General features: G+C 54.8%; 1 protein-coding gene across 1 annotated transcript in view; it reads right to left on the reverse strand.

The window, feature by feature from the left end:
* Positions 1–946: 946 nt before the first annotated feature.
* ADGRD2 (adhesion G protein-coupled receptor D2) overlaps positions 947–19020 on the reverse strand; it is a 28023-nt gene continuing 9949 nt past the window's right edge. The window contains exons 11-23 of the mRNA XM_023216905.1: positions 13137–13292; positions 11430–11533; positions 11066–11168; positions 10608–10761; positions 9928–10061; positions 9736–9851; positions 8655–8775; positions 3912–3953; positions 3760–3828; positions 2985–3107; positions 2691–2721; positions 1536–1718; positions 947–1434 (exon numbers count right to left, since the gene is read on the reverse strand). Of these exons, the coding sequence (XP_023072673.1) occupies positions 947–1434; positions 1536–1718; positions 2691–2721; positions 2985–3107; positions 3760–3828; positions 3912–3953; positions 8655–8775; positions 9736–9851; positions 9928–10061; positions 10608–10761; positions 11066–11168; positions 11430–11533; positions 13137–13292 (1824 nt within the window). The remainder of the gene's footprint in view (positions 1435–1535; positions 1719–2690; positions 2722–2984; positions 3108–3759; positions 3829–3911; positions 3954–8654; positions 8776–9735; positions 9852–9927; positions 10062–10607; positions 10762–11065; positions 11169–11429; positions 11534–13136; positions 13293–19020) is intronic.

Below are 19020 nucleotides of genomic sequence, written 5' to 3' on the forward strand. Positions count from 1 at the left end.
CTGGAGAGGCTATACAGCCATTCTCAGGCTATACAGCCTGTGTGGGTGGGGCCAACACCCTGGACAGATTTTGTCCCAGACTCAACCCAGGCAGGGTCCAGCGTGGAAGCTGGAGGCCCCTGGGAGCTGTGTGCGCCTCACTGGGTACTGTCTGCTTCTCGTCCAGCCCTGCCCCACCTCCCGGGAGCTGCTTGGAGGTCCTGGTTATGCCGTGTCACCTGTCACCTGGCCCCAGCAGGATGTGAGCCAGGCTGGCGTCAGCAGGACAGTGTTGGCTGCCTGTGTGCCCCCACTCCCAGAGCCTGGGCCCTCATTTCCCTGCTGCCAGCCTTGGGGTCCACCCTGGCACCAGGCCTGGTGCAGAGCCCTCACATCCCTGCTCCCCTCCCTGCCCTGAAACCCATTCTACCAAGAAGAGACCAAGATTCAGAATGACCTTACCCACAGCCACACAACTGTGGTGGCAGGTCCTGGTCCCTTGGTGTCACTTGGAGGTGTCCAGACTAGCAACTTACCTGCGAGCTGTCTGCCTGGGTGGCTCCCACTCATACCAACTGTCACCCCTGCCACCTGTGCTACAGGGCCTGGGAGACCCCAGGCCTGAGTGGTCTGAGCCTGTGTCCTCTGCACAGCAGGAGTGATGGCGGCTCAACACTGCGGTGAGGACCCGCGACTCTAAGGTGGTAAAGGGCTCAGCACCGTCCAGTGATACAGCAAGCACTCCTAAATGCTGGCTGCGCCTACCCTGCTGATGAGGCTGAGGCCCTGGAGTCCCAAAGCCAAGTGGCAGCTTCTCTGGCTTCCTCCCTCCTCCCAGAGGGCCCAGCGTCCCCTCCCTCTGCCCAGGCCAGGGTGACTCCCAGAGGACAGGAGAGCCCAACAATTCTATTTATTACCAGACACCGCAGCGCCCGTTGTAACTTCGGGGCAGGTGGGAAGGAGCAGATCACAGATAGGCAAAGACTGAGGGAAAGAGCCTGGGGACCTGGTGGGTTAGGGGAGCAGGGGGCTGAGGCCCACACTCCTTTAGGAAAAGCCAGAGGCTGAGGCCGCCGGAGCAGGGGCCGCTGTTGGCTCCCAGGGACTCCCACTGCGCCGTTCTGGGGTCTGGGGTCCCAGCAGAGCTGAGCTGGGCAGGGTCTGGCGACGAGTTTCCCAGACACTCCCTAGAAACCTGGTGGGAAAGTGCGCCCTTGGGCTGGGCTGGCAGAGGATCCTGGTGGAGAACCCGGGGATGGAAGGGCTCTGGGAACTGAGGCTGGGGGAGACCCTGGCCAGTCCTCGCTGGCTGTGAGTCAGTTTCTCCATCCTCGGAACACCCGCATGCCCCGAGGGCTCCGCGGCCTTTCAGGAGGGGCGGTGGCGGCCCCACGTGGGACACAGCCCGGCAGCCCCCGCTGCCCCGCGCCTTCACAACTCCGGCCGCTGAGTGGCCTGCGGGGTGGGGTCGGGACTGGAAGTGGGGGCGTCCGGAGAGCCGGGCGGGGTGGGGGGTCCGGAGGGTGGGGCCCAGGTGGAAGCGGCTCCGTTGCTACGAGCGGCCCTAGCAACGCACCCATTCAGCGGAGACAAAGGCGCTGTCACTTGAGCGCAGAGGCGCCGCCGCTCTCTTGTTCCTGCAGCCGCGGCGCCCGCGGGTGGGGGTGGGGCGGGTGGGGGAGGGGCGCTGGCCCCGGGGGGCGTCTGGGCGGGCCTATGGGGGGCGCCCCCAGTCCATTCTGCAGAAGGGGAAGCTGAGACTCTCCGGGACTGAGATGGCAGCCGGGGATGGGGGCCGGTCGGGGCCTGGGATCCCATGGACCCGGGTTCACGTGGCCCTACGTTTACACCCGTGTGGCTACTGCTGTGCCTGGAGTCCCCCATCTGCGCCAGTGGGGGCCTGGCCCTGGCTCTGTTCGGGCTCTGGCTAGCGGCTGCGCCTTTCTGTGCCTCAACTTCCTCATCCGCGCAATGGGTGGAGAAAGGCACCTCCACTTCCCCCTCACTGGCTCAGAATCAGCAGGTGCCTGGGCTGAGCACTGAGCACTGAGCCTGCCCCTGGGAATTGCCTGGTAAACACTGCTCTTGCCTTCGCTGGAAACAGTCACCTGGCCGAGGCTGGGGCCATGTGGGTTTCAGACGGAAGGAGTGTTCCCCCAGGGAAGCGACCAGCAGGCAGGGTCCCCATGGCTCCCCTGGGCCCGGCTGAGCTCCCCAGGCTTCAGTCCTCTCCCTGAGCCGGACCTGGGGTGTCCTCACCCTCCCACAGTCCCCCTGCCACCGCCCAGCCCCTGTCATGCCCCCATCAGCTGGTGACCTGCAGCCTTGGAGGAAAGCACTTGTGCCTCAGAGGGTTTGGAAGGCTCTGGATCCTAGGGCATCAGCCCAGAGCCTTCAGAGGGTGAGGGGGGTGCTGGACTTGGGGGGCAGAAAGAGGGGAAGACAGAGGAAGGCAGGCTGTGCTCTTTGGCAGCGCCCGCTCAGACTAGGGTTCCATGACCTACTCTAACGAAGCCCTCCCAAGGGGTACTGCCTGGTCCCCGACAGGCCCCCAGTGCTCCCAGGGGACCTGTGGAGTGAGGGGAGGGCCTCTGCAATGGTGGGAGGTTGGGTATATTGATTTCAAATCACTTCCATCCTGGTACAGGGGGACTTAGCGGGTGTCCAGGCCCAAAAAGAAAAGAGGGGACCCGCTGAGGTGGGGACTGTACCTGAAGCTTTGAATGCTGTCAGTTCCACAGCCTGAGGACAGAGGGGCTGTCACAGGGGTGGCTCCCACTCCTTCTGCTGCCCCTTGCCCTGGGGATCCTTGGCTAGAGGGGCCTCTGCCAGCTTGCGGCCAGTAGCTCCCCCTCCCTGGGCCCTTGAGCCCAGGAACAGAGAAACAGATCCCGGAGAAGCCCCCATCCCGGCCCTACCCAGGCCCTGTGGCTTCCTGACCCTGCCTGCTGGCCTTGCCAGCCCCCTAGCAGAGCCCTGTGTGACCCACTCTGTCCCAGCCTCACCTGTCTCTCCGGGTTTGCAATGGAGGAGAAGGCTGAGGGGGTTCTAGGGCCATAGGTCCCTAGTGAGAAAAATGCAAACTTTTCAGAGACGAAGGCAGGAAGAGCTCTCTCTGCTCCCCCATCCTGGGAGTGGGGCCCTCAGGATCAAATACGCTAAGAATCCACTCCAAGGTTTACCTCACAGATTAGTAATGAGGCCCAGAGAGGGAAAGGAACTTGCCCAGGGGCACACAGGAGGTGACTGGGAGCTAGGATTGGAACCTCTGGCCTGGCCTCGAAGTCATTCAACCCATGCCCTGCCTCAGAGCCCCGACCCCATTTACTCACCATCTCCAGGAATCCCCCAAACCCTTCTCCATGGAGCCCCAGGGAAGGTCACCCTGGACAAGCCTATGCCTGGGCCAGGCTCCAGGAGCCCGGGTTTCCTGGCAGTGGGGAATGAGTGACAGGACATTGCTCAAGCCACAGGGCTGCAGAGTTTCCTGGGTCCTGGTTTCCTTTTTTCAGATGGACTAAAAGGATCTGCCCTTGTCCTCCCAGCTCTGCCTGAGTGCTGGGGAAACTGAGGCACTGGGCAGCACTCCCACCTGGGTGCTGAGAGTACCTCTAAGAGCCGCGTGTCTCCGGGGTGCAGCCAAGGCTATGGTGCTCCCTCCGGTTGTCTCCCAGGGACCTGGGGGCCTCAGGCTGGTCCCCCAGCTGGCAGGGCTGGCACAGGACTGAAAGGAGAGGATGTGGGGGCTGGGACCTGGCTCTGGGGGCCTCCCGCCCCCACCCACACCCCCAGTGTCCTGAGCACCTCGGCCACCTTCTTCTCAGCCATCCTCTGCAGGGCGCTCCGCACCTGGGGGAACGCTTGGAGATCAGGTCGGGGACCCTCCCTACCCCTCGGACCACCCTCCCTGCAGCCGGCGCCCCCAGACTCACCTCCTCATTGCAGGCAGCATAAACCAGGAAGATGTACAGCCCCTGAGGACAGACCCAGTGAGTGGGCGATGCCTCAGCCCTGAGCCCCCGACCCCATCCCCCACAGCCTGGCCTTGCCTGGGGTCTCGGCGCCCCCCAGGGGTAGAGACACTCGCAGAGATACCCAGAGACAGGCTGACGGGCAGTAAGTCGGCCCTGCCCTCGTGCCTGCCTGCGGAGGGGTAGCTGTGGCATTTAGCAGGACAGGGGACCAGAAGGGGTTTTGTCCCATGCAACCCCAACCTTCAGCCTCTGCTCACCAGGCAGCCTCTCTGACTCCCCAGTCCTCTGTGCCCCACCCTGGGCCTGTCTCATCCTCAGCGCCTCGCTATGCTATGCGGTAGGGTTAGGAGGGGGACACCTTCCTGAGGCTCCAAGGCCAAGTCAGGTCCTGGGACAACAGCCCTGTGAGTGCCTTCTCACTGTGCCTCTAGCTGAGTGGCCTTCACCTCCCTGAGTCTCCGTCTCTTTATCTGGAAAGGGGAGATGAGGCCGGGACTTGGCTCCTGAGGGGATGGGAGGTGCTGCCTGTGAGGGACTCACACAGTGGCTGGGGCGGAGCTGGCTCCCTCTTCCCACACCGTGGGACCAAGAGGGCCTCACCACCCTCCCTGCACCATCACATCTGGGCTCTCACTTGACCGTCACAGCAAGTCTGTGGCGGGGGTGGATTCATTCTCCGCATTTGATGGAGAGGGACCAGGAGCTGGGGGTAGGGGACAGAGGAATGGGTCCTAAGCTCCAGTGTGGTCCAGCCCTGAGGCTGTCCTGGGATCCCCCCCTGGGCAGTGTCACAGGCAGCTGCTCCTGTGCTGCGGCCCAGGCAGGAGGGCACAGGTGGGGGCCCGGAATTCCTTGGGGCCTTCCAGCCTCCCAGGGCTGAAAGCTGGAGCCCAAGAGCCTGGCTGGTCTCCCTGGTGCTCAGGCACCAACTGAGATGATACCATCACCCCCATTCTCCAAGACAGACCCCAAAGACTCCCAGGTCCCCACCCCCAGCCTGTCCTTTCTCTGTAGCCTCTGCACTGCCTTCTCCATCCCATTTCCTTCTACCTACTCCTCACCACCCAAAGGCATCCTTCCAAATGCCAACTCAAGAACACCAGCACCTGCCTGACGCCCTGCATGGCTCCCAACTACCCCGGGACAAAATTTGAGCTTTTCTTTCTTTCCTTTTGTTTTCTTTTTTCTTTCTTTTTTTTTTTTTTTTGGACAGAGTTTTCACTCTTCTTGCCCAGGCTGGAATGCAATGGCACAATTTTGGCTCACTGCAACCTCCGCCCTCTTGGTTCAAGCGATTCTCCTGCCTCAGCCTCCCGAGTAGCTGGGACTACAGGCACCTGCCACCACACCCAGCTGATTTTTTGTATGTAGTAGAGACGAGGTTTCACCATATTGGTCAGGCTGGTCTTGAACTCCTGACCTCAGGTGATCCACCTGCCTCGGTCTCCCAAAGTGCTGGGATTACAGGCATGAGCCACTGTGCCTAGCCAAGTCTGAGCTCTTTACGACAGCTTTGAGGACCCTGTGCTGTCTGCCCCCCACACTTCCTCCTGCCCCATTTCTCATCAGCCTTACCCCTCACGTCTCCCCGCCATTTGACCCTACCATGCCTCTCCCCCGGCTTAAAACATTCTTTTCCCCCTCTCCATACAGCTGTCAGGTCTTGGCTGAGAGTGACCCCCTCCACGTGGCCCATTCTGCCTCTGATGAGCTGTTCCTCTGTCCCCACACTGCCTTGACCAAGGTCCGTTTTCTCTCAGCCTCAGTCACGACATGCTGTGGTTGTGTGGTTTTAATGTCTCTCTCCCTCAGGCTGAGATTGTCACAGAATTCTTTGACCCTGGGCATCTCCACGTCCCCCAGCGTGCAGGCCAGCCAGGGCACGGGGAGGTGCTAGGGGAGTGCGTGTTGAACAACTGAACAAAATAATGAGCTCGCACTTGTGGGGCTCCTCGCACGTGCCAGGTATTGTGCGTAGCCTTGGCAAATGTTACGTCAGCCAAACTCCACGATGATCCCATGAGGCGGGTGGGAATCTGATCCCCTTCAGTTAGATGTAGAAACGGAGGCCTGGTGCCACTTCTCCAGGCCTCACAACAAGGCTCTGTCCACCAGGGCAAGTGTGAGCTACGGCTGGTTATAGAAGTGAGGCTTTGCTCTCCCTTGACACAACCCGGCACAGGGGCCAGAAGGATACAAATTACTTCCAGAGAGTGAATGAGGTTGGGCAGAGTCTCATCCCTGAGTCCCAGGCTTCCTCCCTGGTCACTTGGTCACCCTCCTAAGAGTGGGATGTACCCAACTTATGCCCAAGACTGACGGAGAGTGACAGGGGGATAGGGATGGAGGTGGAGTGTGAGGGGAAGACACAGAGAGACCTCGGTGGACAGAGAGAGAGAGAGAGATACCAAAGGAGAGGTGAAGAGAAAGGCTGCGCCTGGGGAGAGGGACTGAGAGAACAGGGCCCTGAGCCCAAGAGGGTCACGTGACTGTCAGTGGCGGGGCCCAGACCCCACTCCTGCCTTTTGACCTCCTGCCTAAGGCAGCCTCTCCTTGCCTTCACCAGGTGAGCATCTCAAGGTTGATCTGAGGCTGCCTTAGGCAGGGGCAAGAGAGGGTCATGCACATGGAGATGGAGAGGCAGAGATAAAAAGACCAGTGTCAGAGGGCTGGGCACAGTGGCTCATGCCTGTAATCCTAGCACTTTGGGAGGCCGAGGCGGGAGGATCACTTGAGGTTAGGAGTTCAAGACCAGCCTGGGTAACATGGTGAGACCCCGTCTCCACAGGAGGCTGAGGCAGGATAATCGCTTGAATCTGGGAGTCAGAGGTTGCAGTGAGCCAAGATCGTGCCACTGCACTTGGAATGAGACTCTATCTCAAAAAAAAAAAAAAAAAAAGCCAACAAACCAAGAACAAAAAACAATCTGGTGTCGGACAGACAGAGGAGAAAAGTGGAGAAACATGAAGACAGACCCAGAAAGAGCCAGGTGGGGTCAGTGCCAGAAAAAACATCCGCGGCCAGAGCGTGAGAGGGGCACAGGGAGAGGGGGACAGTGACAGAGGGGGAGCCTGAGAGACAGAACCGGAGAAGATTCAGAGACCAAGATTGGGACAGAGAGAGAGGAAAGAATGAGAAGTGATGGGAGGGAGCTGAGACGGTGCGACGGTGGCATTGCCCCACGGCTGTATCTCTGCCCACCTGAGGGGCACAGGTGAGGACGGAGAGCATCAGGGATCCAACGCCCCATGATGTGGAGAGGGGCACCTGGGAAAGAGCTGGAGGAGTCACCATGGCAACAAGATGCCAACACCTGCCCCACCGTGTGACAGGTGGAGAAGCCTCGCCAGGGGCCAGCCAGACTGAACCCAGCCATGAAGCCCTGGCGGGCGTGGGACTTGGAAGAGGGCTCCCCTGCCTCGTCCCCTCACTGAACATTTCATTTCTTCATCGTGGCCATGGTTTTCCTGCTTTACCAACGGCAGCTCCACAAATACAGGGGCTTTTTGCTACCTCGTTTCCTGCTGTGGCCTGGCACCCAGCACAGTGCCTGGTACACACCGGGCGAGCTGTGAATAGCACATGGATGAATGAGTAACTGGGTCCAAGCATGCTCCCAGGGACCAGCCAGGACCCATCTGCAGTCAGCTGGATGCCCTGTGGCTGAGAACACAAGACTCTGGAGTGGTGTCCCAGCACTGATGCTGCCTCCTGGGGGGCCTTGGGCAAGTGACCTCATGAGGTCTCAGTTTCCCCACTTACAAGGCTTGTTGAGAGATAAAAATAGGAGCCTGGCCTGGGGCTCAGAGGGAGCACCCAGGCACTGTGAGTGGCTGTTACCACCTGGGCTCCCATTCTTCAAGGAAAAGATGGAGGGTCCCCAGCTCGCAGGGCACACGGACCCTGGGTGGAGTTTGCACCTGACTTCCTGAGCCTGGCGCAGTCCAGCCTGGGCCCTCGCCCACCCACCTTTTGGCCCTGAGAGGGACCAGGGCCGGGCAAGCGAGGAGCAAGAGGTGCAGGTGACAGGGAGAGGTGCCTGGCTGAATGGTCCAGGGAGGTCGAGGGAAAGGGAGGGGCCAGGAAGGGCCTCAGTGGGCCTCCCTGACTCCCAGCACCCAGCCCCCTGGCTGTCACTGCAGCTAATGTTCTGGTCCTCCACAGACCTGCCAATCTCCCAAGAGGGGCCTAGTTGGCCCCCTCCCTGACACAGGCCCTGAGAGACCTGGGGAGCCCGGGCCCTTTCCTGCAGCCTCATGAACAGGCCTCCTCACCAAACCTCTTCTAAACGGCTATCCCAGCAGGCCGCAGACCCCAAGGGGGAGGTGAGTGATGCCCTGCATCCCCTCCCCAGCTTCCTGGCAAGAACTAAGTGGCTCTGGCACCAGCTAAGGGGCTGGAATTTCTGCCAGACCCTGAGTGTCCAAGCCCAGTGAGCCTTAACACCCTCTTTCTGGGCCTAAGCCTCCACAGCTGGCAGAGGGGCCCCATGAGCCTCCTGCATGAACTGCTGGTTGATTGGAAGTTGCCTGTTCCCCCCGACCCTCAAAACTCCTTCTTAGATAGAATGTCCCAGTTGCTATTGAATGTCTCCTATGATGGAGGGCTCACCCCCCGCCCCGGTCCCTGACACCCCAGTCGTCCCCTCCAAGCTTTCATGCATATCAGGGCCTAGTCCCAGAAGATTGGGGCTGGAGGTACCTGGATGGAGTTGAGGCCCACGGCAGCATAGGCCCAGGCGGGGCTCAGGTGCACCAGGATGCCCACCAGCCAAGTCAGGCCCAGGACGGGCAGCAGGACCAGCACAGGCTTCACCGTGGCCCTGTAGGAGGGCAGGCAGGGCTGTCGGGGGTTGGAGGCCTGGGGAGCTCCCCGCAGGGTTCCAGGGATAACAGCACCTGTAAGTGCCTGGAGTGGGGTGGGAGCTGAGGGTTAGGACCATGGCTCAGCAGGACTTAGAGGGAGCCAGAACTTTTGACTGGAGTTTGTTGCCCCGCTCCTCAGAGACAGAGGTGGCATGAAGCAGGGTAGTGGCACTTGGGAGATGGGGTCCCAGCCCCCAACCTGGCTGGAAGGAATGGGGTGGTAGCTGTCCAGAGCAGGGGCCGAGGCCTGAGCAGTGGGAGCAGCAGGGATGGGGTCAGAAGGACTCCCTTCTCCCTCTCCAAGGGCCCTGGGGTTCCCTGGCTTTTCGGGGATCCCCCCCAGCTTGGGCTGCCCTGTGCTTGGTGGCGGATGGGTGGGGAAGGAGAAAGCCAGTAAGGAGGCAGGGCTGGGAAAGGAGGCCGGCGGGGTCCCCTCTCTTGCAGAGCGTGAACCCGGAGGGCGATGGGGGTCTTTGGCAGGAACAGGGACCCAGGTCCTCACCCTGAACTTGAACTTCTGGAGCTAACCCTGAACTTCTGGGGCTAACCCTGATTTGAGGGTCTCCCCTACTTTGTCCCCTGCAGGCTATCAGTACCTTCCACAGACAGTGCACCCCTCGAACAGTGGCTGATGTCCACAGCTCCCTCACACGGATCAGTGACCATCCCCACATGTGACACGCATGGGTGCAAGGGTGCATAGGTGCATGTTGACACAAGTTGACATGCCCGAGCATGTGTGACACAGATGCAGGGACACACATGCACCCACATACTCAACACAGACTCGGGCATGGCCACACGGCCACGCTCTGGACACAGACTCACACGTGCTCTCGCCCGGTGAGCCTCATGCCTGGCGCCGGCTGACCCTGTGCTCCCTGCTTCCTCTTGGCCTCCCCATTCTGGGGCCTCACCATATCTGGGTCCAGATCTGCTCCTGAAGGCAGGGCTGTGGGCTCAACATGCGGGCACGGCGGCGGGTGCTGGACACGGTGACCATCACCACACGGGCCAGGATGCAGGTGTTGGCCTGGAAACCTGGAGTCAGCGGGTGAGAGGCCTTCCCCGTCCCCAACACGCCCCTCCCCTGCAGGTCCCCCGCTCACAGTCAGCACCAAGAGCACAGGCCCCACGAAGGCCCAGATGGCATATGTGTGCACATTGAGCCAGCAGTGTCCGGGGGCCACGTAGTCACGGGGGAGCATGGCCAGGGTGACTGCCACAATGCCCACAGGCACGCCTAGGGGAGGGAGAAGGGGGTCTCAAGGCCGGGTCACCTGCTCTTTCTTCTCCAGGACCCAGAACCGCCCCTCCCAAGCTGCAGCTGTCCCCTACTGGAGGTTGTACTTGGGGCACTGGGGAGGTCCAAGGAGCAGGGCTGGGGGCTCTGATACTGTTGGGGTGGCATTGGAGCCACAGTAGTTTAGGAGTGTGGAGAGCTGAGGCTGCTTTGGAGGCTACAGCTGGGCGTCTCCAGAGATGGAGGCTGGGCAACTGGCTGGCTACAGATTTGGGGAGATAGCACTGTGGATGGAGAGGGGAGGCTGTGAAGTGGAGAAGGATTATGAGGAAGGGGGTTGGGTAAACTGGAGGTTAATAGGACTAAGGAAATTGAGGTCATGTCAGAGATGGGGCTGGGTGTTGCTGGGTGCTGGGGGATGCTAAATGCCGGATGCTGAGTGGTGCTGGGTGCTGAGTGCTGGGCGTGGGGCCATGTTAGATGGCAGGGTCGGCCATGCAAGGTACAGCTGGGGCGAAGAGAGTGCGGGCGCAGAGCAGGCCTCACCCCAGCCTATGGAGTGGTAGAGCCGCGTGCCTGGTCCCGGGTGCATGCTCACAGCTACCACCTTCCTCCACAGCAGCAGCCCCTCCACCAGCATCCAGGAGAATGCCGCCAGAAAGAGGAAGTGCATTGCGACTGTGACAGCCACACACGCCACCTGTGGGAGCGGGGGAGAGTGGAGATCCCCACCTAGGTCCGAGGTCAGACGCAGGTGCAGGCCGGCCCCGCGGCCCTGTGCCCAGCCTGGCCTTGCCAACCCAAAGAAGTGTCAGCGGGTGAGGCCTCTGGGCAGCAGCCTGGGCCCCGCTCCACCATTTGGAGGCTTTCCTCCCTGGGCCCTGCTCCTCCCCGGGGAAGTGGAGCCAAGTGAAAATGGTGGGGGGCAGGGGATCACCCTAGAAAAACCCACAGGCACTTTCCCAGGCTCCCCTGGGCTTCCAGCCCCCCCACTGGCTGCCCACCTCATTGGCCTTGGCCCACTCGCTGGTCATGAGGAAGCCCTCTGCAGAGGCCAGGGAGAAGGTGAGGCTCTTGTGGACTGTGGTTCGCTCCGACTTGGGGACCCTGGAGAGGACAGAGGAGTCAGTTAACAAGACCACTGCCGGTCCCCACACGCCGCAGGCCCCTGTCCTGCCCGGTCCCCTGGGCCTGGGCAGATGGAGGGAAAGAAAGCAGCTCCACAGGAGACCCTGCACATCCTAAGGAGAGGCTCAGACCAAGGTTCTGCCGGGACCAAGGATGGACACCCGACCGATGGGGACATGGAGGCCTGAGCGGGGCGGGGAGGGCCCAGGCCGCCAGGCTACGGTGGTGAACTCTCCTCACCCGGCCGCCAGGAAGAGCAAGAAGGTGGTGGTGAGGGCGCAGAAGGACACACCACAGCCAACAAATGACAGAGTCCTCAGCAGCGACTCCTCCTCAGGGCCTCTCTGTGTGGAGGGACAGAGAAACCCCCCTGGCACCACCCAGACCCGACCCAGGCCAGACCTCGCCCCGCCTGGTGACTCTAAGGCCCCCCATGCCATATTCACCTCTGCAGTGCAGCAGCAGCCAGCAGGGCCCAGGCCTGCACACAGTAGGCATTTAATAAACAGATGTGACCATGTCCTTCTCTCCTGCTGGCTCTCCCTAGACTGACCCCAACTGGCCCAGATTCCACCGACTGGACAGCTACTAAGAGCGCTGACCGATGTGCCCACGGGGAGGGATCCTAGGGACCATGGAGTGTCGTCAGAATGGGGCTGTGGATGGATCATTCATGATGTGGAAAAGCAACCACGCTCTGACTTTTCTTTTTTTTTTTTTTTTTTTGAGACAGAGTCTCACTCTGTCCCCTAGGCTGGAGTGCAAAGTGGTGCAGTCTCAGCTCACTGCAACCTCTGCCTCCTGGGTTCAAGTGATTCTTGTGCCTCAGCCTCCTGAGTAGCTGGACCACAGGCACGGGCCACCATGCCCAGCTAATTTTTTTTTTTTGAGACGGAGTCTTGCTCTGTCGCCCAGGCTGGAGTGCAGTGGCTGGATCTCAGCTCACTGCAACCTCCGCCTCCCGGGTTCATGCCATTCTCCTGCCTCAGCCTCCGGAGTAGCTGGGACTACAGGCGCCGCCACCTGGCCCGGCTAGTTTTTTGTATTTTTTAGTAGAGACGGGGTTTCACGGTGTTAGCCAGGATGGTCTCGATCTCCTGACCTCGTGATCCACCCGTCTCGGCCTCCCAAAGTGCTGGGATTACAGGCTTGAGCCCGCGCCCGGCCCCAGCTAATTTTTGCATTTTTAGTAGAGATGGGGTTTCACCATGTTGGCCAGGCTGGTCTCCAACTCCTGACCTCAAATGATCCGCCTGCCTTGGCCTCCCAAAGTGGTCAGATTATAGGTGGAAGACACCACGCCTGGCCCTGACTTGACAGGAAAAATGCATTTGGTAACATGCTTTTCTAATGTGCCCCTCAACATGCCAGGTGACTCCAGCATTCCTGAGGCTCAGGTCCCATCTCACCTGACTTCTCAGCAAGTGACCACTCAGGGCCCGTTTCCAGCTCCAGTGAGTCCGGCCCCTCCTGATGTCCCCTTAGAGTTTCCCCCCAACAAGTTATTTACAATGTGGTATTTATTCATTTATTTTTAGACAGGGTTTTGCTCTATCACCCAGACTGGAATGCAGTGGCATGATCTTGGCTCACTGCAGCCTCGACTTCCTGAGCTCAAGCAATCCTCCTGCCTCAGCCCCCTGAGGAGTTGGGACTATAGGCGTGAGTCGCCATGCCTGGCTAATTTTTGCATTTTTTGTAGAGATGGGGTTTCGCTATGTTGCCCAGGCTGGTCTTGAACTCCTGGGCTCAAGTGATCAGCCGCCCAAAGTTCTGGGACAACAGGTATGAACTATTGCGCTCAGCCCTGTCCCCCACAATCTATGACAGCTGGGATCCCTCAGCTGTCATAGATTGGGGAAAATCCCTCTTACTACCTATTGGCTCTTCTCTTCACCTCCAGCTAAGAACCCCCCTCCCGACACCCCCCTCCCACCGTGCACTCACCTGTACTTCATAGATTTGCAGCAGGACGGCAAAGCTGGTGCTGTGGTTGCAGAAGCAGGCGGTGGAGTCCGGGTACAGGGCAGCCACGGAACAGCCCGTGGTGGCCCAGGCACCCCCTGTGTATGGGCTTGGGGGATGGGGAGGGAACGGAGGGCTCTTGAGATAAGGTGGACAAGGGGGTGAGGGGCCACGAGCAAGCAGGGGAAAGGCTCTCCCCAAAGCCTGGGCCCATCACTGCCCTGCCTCTAACCAGCTACGTGACCTTGGGGAGTCACCGCCCCTTCCTGGGTCTCAGTTTTTCACCTATAAAATATGCTTGACATTCTTAGGATGGTAGGAGGGCGGGGCTGATACCAGTGATTGCCGTTTATCAACTTCATTAATTACTGAGCCACTGGGACCAAGGTTCCCTACCTCAGCTAAAGATCCAGGGCAGGGAGCCAGGCTAATCCCTGGAGCCTGCTCTGTTCCTTCAAGAGCCCCAGGGCCCTGGCTTCAGATAGATCAAGTTCAACACCCATTTGACAGATGAGTCCCTTCCTAGGCACCTCACAGAGAGTGCTTCCTCCTTCACATACTCTCATGACAGGGAGCTCACTACGCCCTGGGTAACACATCCTCCTGCCCCAGCTTGTCCTAGAGCTGGGAGGAGCCTGGAGTCACCCTGAAAGGCAGATGGTGTGTAAGTCTTGCCTCATCCCCAAGCAGAGTGGACATCTTTTTAAAAAATCATCTTAAAGGCTGGGTGCGGTGGCTCACTGTAATCCTAGCACTTTGGGAGGCCAAGGCGGGTGGATCACCTGAGGTCAGGAGTTCGAGACCAGCCTGGCCATCGTGGCAAAACCCTGTCTCTACTAAAAATACAAAAATCAGTTGGGAGTGATGGCGGGCACCTGTAATCCCAGCTACTTGGGAGGCTGAGGCAGGAGAATCGCTTGAGGGACATGGAGGTTGTATTGAGCCAAGACTGCACTACTGCACTCCAGCCTGGGCGACAGAGCAAGATTCCATCTCAAACAAAACAAAACAAAAACAAAAACAAAAACAAAAACTGGAAATGGAAACTAACCTGATACTGTAGTTCCAGAAAGCACAGACAGGCTCCACCAGCTTATGACGGAAGGTCTGGAGGCAGGAGACAGGGACAGGGCAGGTGCATGAGCGTGGATTGAGCAGCACGGTGCAGCTGTGAGTGTGGATGGGAAAGGAGAGAGACCAGGAGAAGGCAGGGACGCCAAGGACTCTGCATTTTAGGGACCGGGGGGTTGCCCACCATGCGTTGTGGATGAAGGGGCAGAGGGGAGACAGAGGGAGGAGAGTGCAGACTCTCTGGTGTGGAAGGTGGAAAAACTGGGAACGAGCTAAGCAGCCATCACTGGGGAGTGGTTAAGCAACTGTGCCTCTCCTCTCCTTAGGATACTGCCTCTGGTAAGATGAACACACAGACCTCTGGCTACTGATGTGGGAAGATCTCTGTGATACGTTGTTCAGTAAAGGAAGAATTCACAACATTGGGCATGATATAAGCCCATTTATGTGAAAAATTAAGGTCTGCATACTTGTGAAAACACACACACACGTACACACGCAGCATGTGTGGGAGCAAACACACAGTGAACTTAACAGTGGTTAGGTCTGGGTTTGAATGAGCTATGATGCATGTGTTAGTTCTTTTGTAATTAAACAATGACAAAAATATAGATTTTATAACATGTCATTAAGCAGTGAAGACACATCAGGCGGCCAGTGGTACCAGCCCCAGTCTAGGTAGGGAAGGTAGCCTGAGCTTGGGACTTGGGCCATCTGTCTTGACTGGGGAGGGTGATGGTAATCACACCTCACTTTGTGTCTTGCCAAGCACTTTCATGTCCTTTATTGTAGCTGATCTTCATAGCAACCTAAGAGATAGCTATAAATTCATGCAATTTCAGATGAGGAAACTGAGGCTCAGAGAGGAGGGTTAACCTGCTCAAGATTTACACAGCGCCATGCTTTGCATGGCTCCACTGAAAGAGCAAGGGCTTTCATTTTGCAAAAGGAAATAAATATATATAGTGTTATGTGCCCAGAAAACAGCTTAAGTAAAATGCACCAAAATGTTCATAGCGGTTATCTCTGGGTAATAACATTTTGTCTTTATCCTTTTCTGTATTTTCTGAACTTGTCACAATGAGTAACACATTGCTTTTATTTATTTTTATTTTAACATCTTTTAAACTATTAATATATAAAAATAATCTCAAAAATTTATCCTTTAGAATATTAAACAAGGCTGGGCGTGGTGGCTCACTTTGGGAGGCTGAGGCAGGGGGATCACTTGGGCCCAGGAGTTTGAGATCAGCTGGGACAACAAAGTTAGATCCAGTCTCTGTGAAAAATACAAAATAAAATTAGCCAGACGTGGTGGTACGGACCTGTAGTACCACCTACTTGGGAGGGTGAGCTGGAAGGATCGCTTGATCCCAGGAGGTCGAGGCCGCAGTGAGCTGTGGTGGTCCCACTGCACTCCAGCCCGGGTGACAGAGGGAGAGACTGCCTCAAAAATAAATAAATAATAAAAATAAAAATACAAGCGAAATTGACAAAGTTCTAGCTAGACTGCCCAAGAATGAAAAAGAAAACATCACTGTAGAGTCTACAGATGTGAAAAGGATCATAAGGAAATAGTATAAACAACTCTGTGCTGGAAATTTGACAACCTGGATGAAATGGACACATTCTTTGAAAGGCACAAATTACCAAACCATCTCAAGAAGAAACAGAACACCCAAATAACATGTATCAATCAAAGAAACAGAACGCACAATTAAAAATCTTTCCACAAAGAACACACGAGGTCCAGAGGAATTCACTGGTGAAGCTGATCAAACGTTCACAGAGGACAGAACTCTTCCCAACTCTTTTTATGAGGACAGCATGAATCTGACACCCAAACCAGAGGAAGACAGTACAGGAAACTATAGAACACATTATTCATGAACATAAACACAAAAATCATCAACAAAATACTAGCTAACTGAATCCAGCAATATATATAAAAGATATATATAACCATAACCAAATTACACTGATCTCAGGAATCCAAGGTTGGTTTAACACTTGAAAATCAGTCAGTGCAATTTACTAGATTAATGAAATAAATGAGAAAGCCATATGATCATATCAATGTGCAAGAAACATCTGACAAAATTCAAAGGCCATTCATGATAAAAATTCTCAGCAAACCACAAAGAGAAGAGAACTTGATTTGATGGACATCTACAAAAAGCCCAAACATCACACTTAATGGTGAAAGTCTAGATGCCTTCCTTCTAAGATAACGAATGAGACAAGGATGGCTGGCCTCACCATCCAATTCAACATTGATCCAGAGATCCTAGCTGGTGCAAAAAGGGAAGAAAAAGAAAGGAAAGGAAGAAAAGGGAGGAAAGGAAGGAAGGAAGAAGGAGGGCAGGAAGGAAGGAGAGAGAGAAAGAAAGAAAGAAAGAAAGAAAGAAAGAAAGAAAGAAAGAAAAAAGAAAGAAAGAAGAGAAAGAAAAGAAAGAGAAAGAAAGGAAGGAAGGAAGGAAAGAAAGGAAGGAAGAGAAAGAGAAAGGAAGGAAGGAAGGAAGAAAGGAAGAAAGAAAGACATGGATTGGAAAGGAGAAACAAAAACTGCCTTTACTTGAAGACAACATGAGCATGTATGTAGAAAATCCTAGAGATTCAGGAAAAGAGCTACTGTAAGTACTGAGTGAGTTTGGCAAGGTTGCAGAATATAATATCATTGTACAAAAATCAATTATATTACTATATACCAGCAATGAACAGTTTAAAATTAAGAAAACAATACCATTTCTGGTAGTATCCAAAACTTTGTAATACTTAGGAATATATTTAACAAAATATTTCTAAGATCTGTTCACTGAAAGGTATATGTCACTGAGAAAATAATGTAAAAACCCTAAATAAATGGAAAGCTATGTCTTGATAATGAATTGAAAGATGCCAGTTCTCCCAAATTGATATACAGAGTCAATGCAATGCTAATCAAAATACTAGTAGGTTTTCTATAGACATTTATGAGCTGATTCTAAAATATATATGGAAATGCAAAGAATCTAGAATAGCCAAAGTAACTTTGAAAAAGAACAGGTTGGGTGTGGTAGCTCATGCCTGTAATCCCAGCACTTTGGGAGGCCGAGGCAGGTGGACTGCTTGAGCTCAGGAGTTTGAGACCAGCCTGGGCAACATGGAAAAATCCTGTCTCTACAAAAAGAAAAAAAAAAAAAAAAAAAATTAGCCAGGCATGGTAGATTGCCTGTAGTCCCAGCCACTTGAAGGGCTGGGGCTGAGGTGGGAGGAGGATCCCTTGAGCCAGGGAGGTTGAATCTACAGTGAGCTGTGTTCATACCACTGTACTCCAGCCTGGGCAACAAAATGAGACCCTGTCCTAAAAAAAAAAAAAAAAAAGAAAGAAAAAGAACAAAGTTAGGCCAGGCACAGTGGCTCACACCTATAATCCCAGCACTTTGGGAGGCTGAGGCAGATGCATCGCGTGAGGTCAGGAGTTCAAGACCAGTCTGGCCAACATGGTGAAACCCTGTCTCTACTAAAAATACAAAAAATTGACAGGGTGTGGTGGCATGTGCCTGTAATCTTAGCTACTGGAGGCTGGGGCAGGAAAATCACTTGAACCTGGGAGGCAGAAGCTGCAGTGAGCGGAGATCGCACCACCACACTCTAGCCTGGGTGACACCCAGAGATCACACCCATCTCAAAAAACGAACAAACAAACAAAAAGCCCAAAAAACAAAGTTAAAGGATACAGTACCTGATTTCAAGGCTTACTATATAGGCACATTAATCAGGACAGTATGAAATTAACATAGGCATAGGCATATAGATCACTAGAACAGAACACACAGCTCAGAAATAGATCTACACATGTACAGACAATTGATTTCAACAAAGGTGACAAGAAAATTCAATGGGAGCAAAGAATAATCTTTTCAACAAATAGTGTTGGAACTGGTTGTCTATATGGAAAAAAATGAACTTCAACCTTTTTACCTTCATAATATATAGAACTGAAGTTGAAATAAATTATACACCTACACATAAAAGCTAAAGTGATAAACCTCCTTGAGAATATCTTTGTGACCTTTGGATTGCCAAAGCTTTCTTAGATAGGATACAAAAAGCATGAGCTGTGCCAGACAAAAATTGATAAATTGGACTTCATCACAATTAAAAACTTATCTTCCAAAGATACTGTTAAGAAAACAAAAAGCAAGCCACAGACTAGAAGAAATTATTCACAAGACATATCTCTAACAAAGGACTTGTATCCAAAATATATAAAGAATTCTTACAACTCAATAGTAAAACAAATAACTTAAAAATTGGGGAAAAGATTTGAAGATGCATTTAACAAAGGAAGATATATGACAGCTTTGCATAAAGAAATGCCCAGAATCATTGGTTTTCAAGGAATTGGAGCTTAAATCCACCATGAGATATCAATACATGACTATTATAACGAATGACATTAAAAACACTGACAAGGATGTTGGCGGAGGTGTGGAGCAACTGGAACTCTCCAACCCTGCTAGTGGGAATGTAAAAATGGTTCAACCACTTTAGAAAACAGTTTGACAGTCTCTTAGGAAGTTAAAATACACTTATGCTACAACTCAGCAAGTCTACTTTCAGGAATCTACCCAGTAAAGAGAAATCATTTATCCACAAAAAGACTTGTATATGAGTGTTCATACCAGACTTATTCATAGTAGCCCAAACTGAAAACAAGTCAAATCTCTGTCAACAGGTAAATGGAAAAACAAATCATGGTACATCCATATACCTGAATACTACTCAGCAGTGAAAAACGAATGAGCTACTG

This window comes from Piliocolobus tephrosceles, chromosome 14 (assembly GCF_002776525.5).
Source record: "Piliocolobus tephrosceles isolate RC106 chromosome 14, ASM277652v3, whole genome shotgun sequence".
In the NCBI taxonomy this organism is placed as follows: domain Eukaryota; kingdom Metazoa; phylum Chordata; class Mammalia; order Primates; family Cercopithecidae; genus Piliocolobus; species Piliocolobus tephrosceles.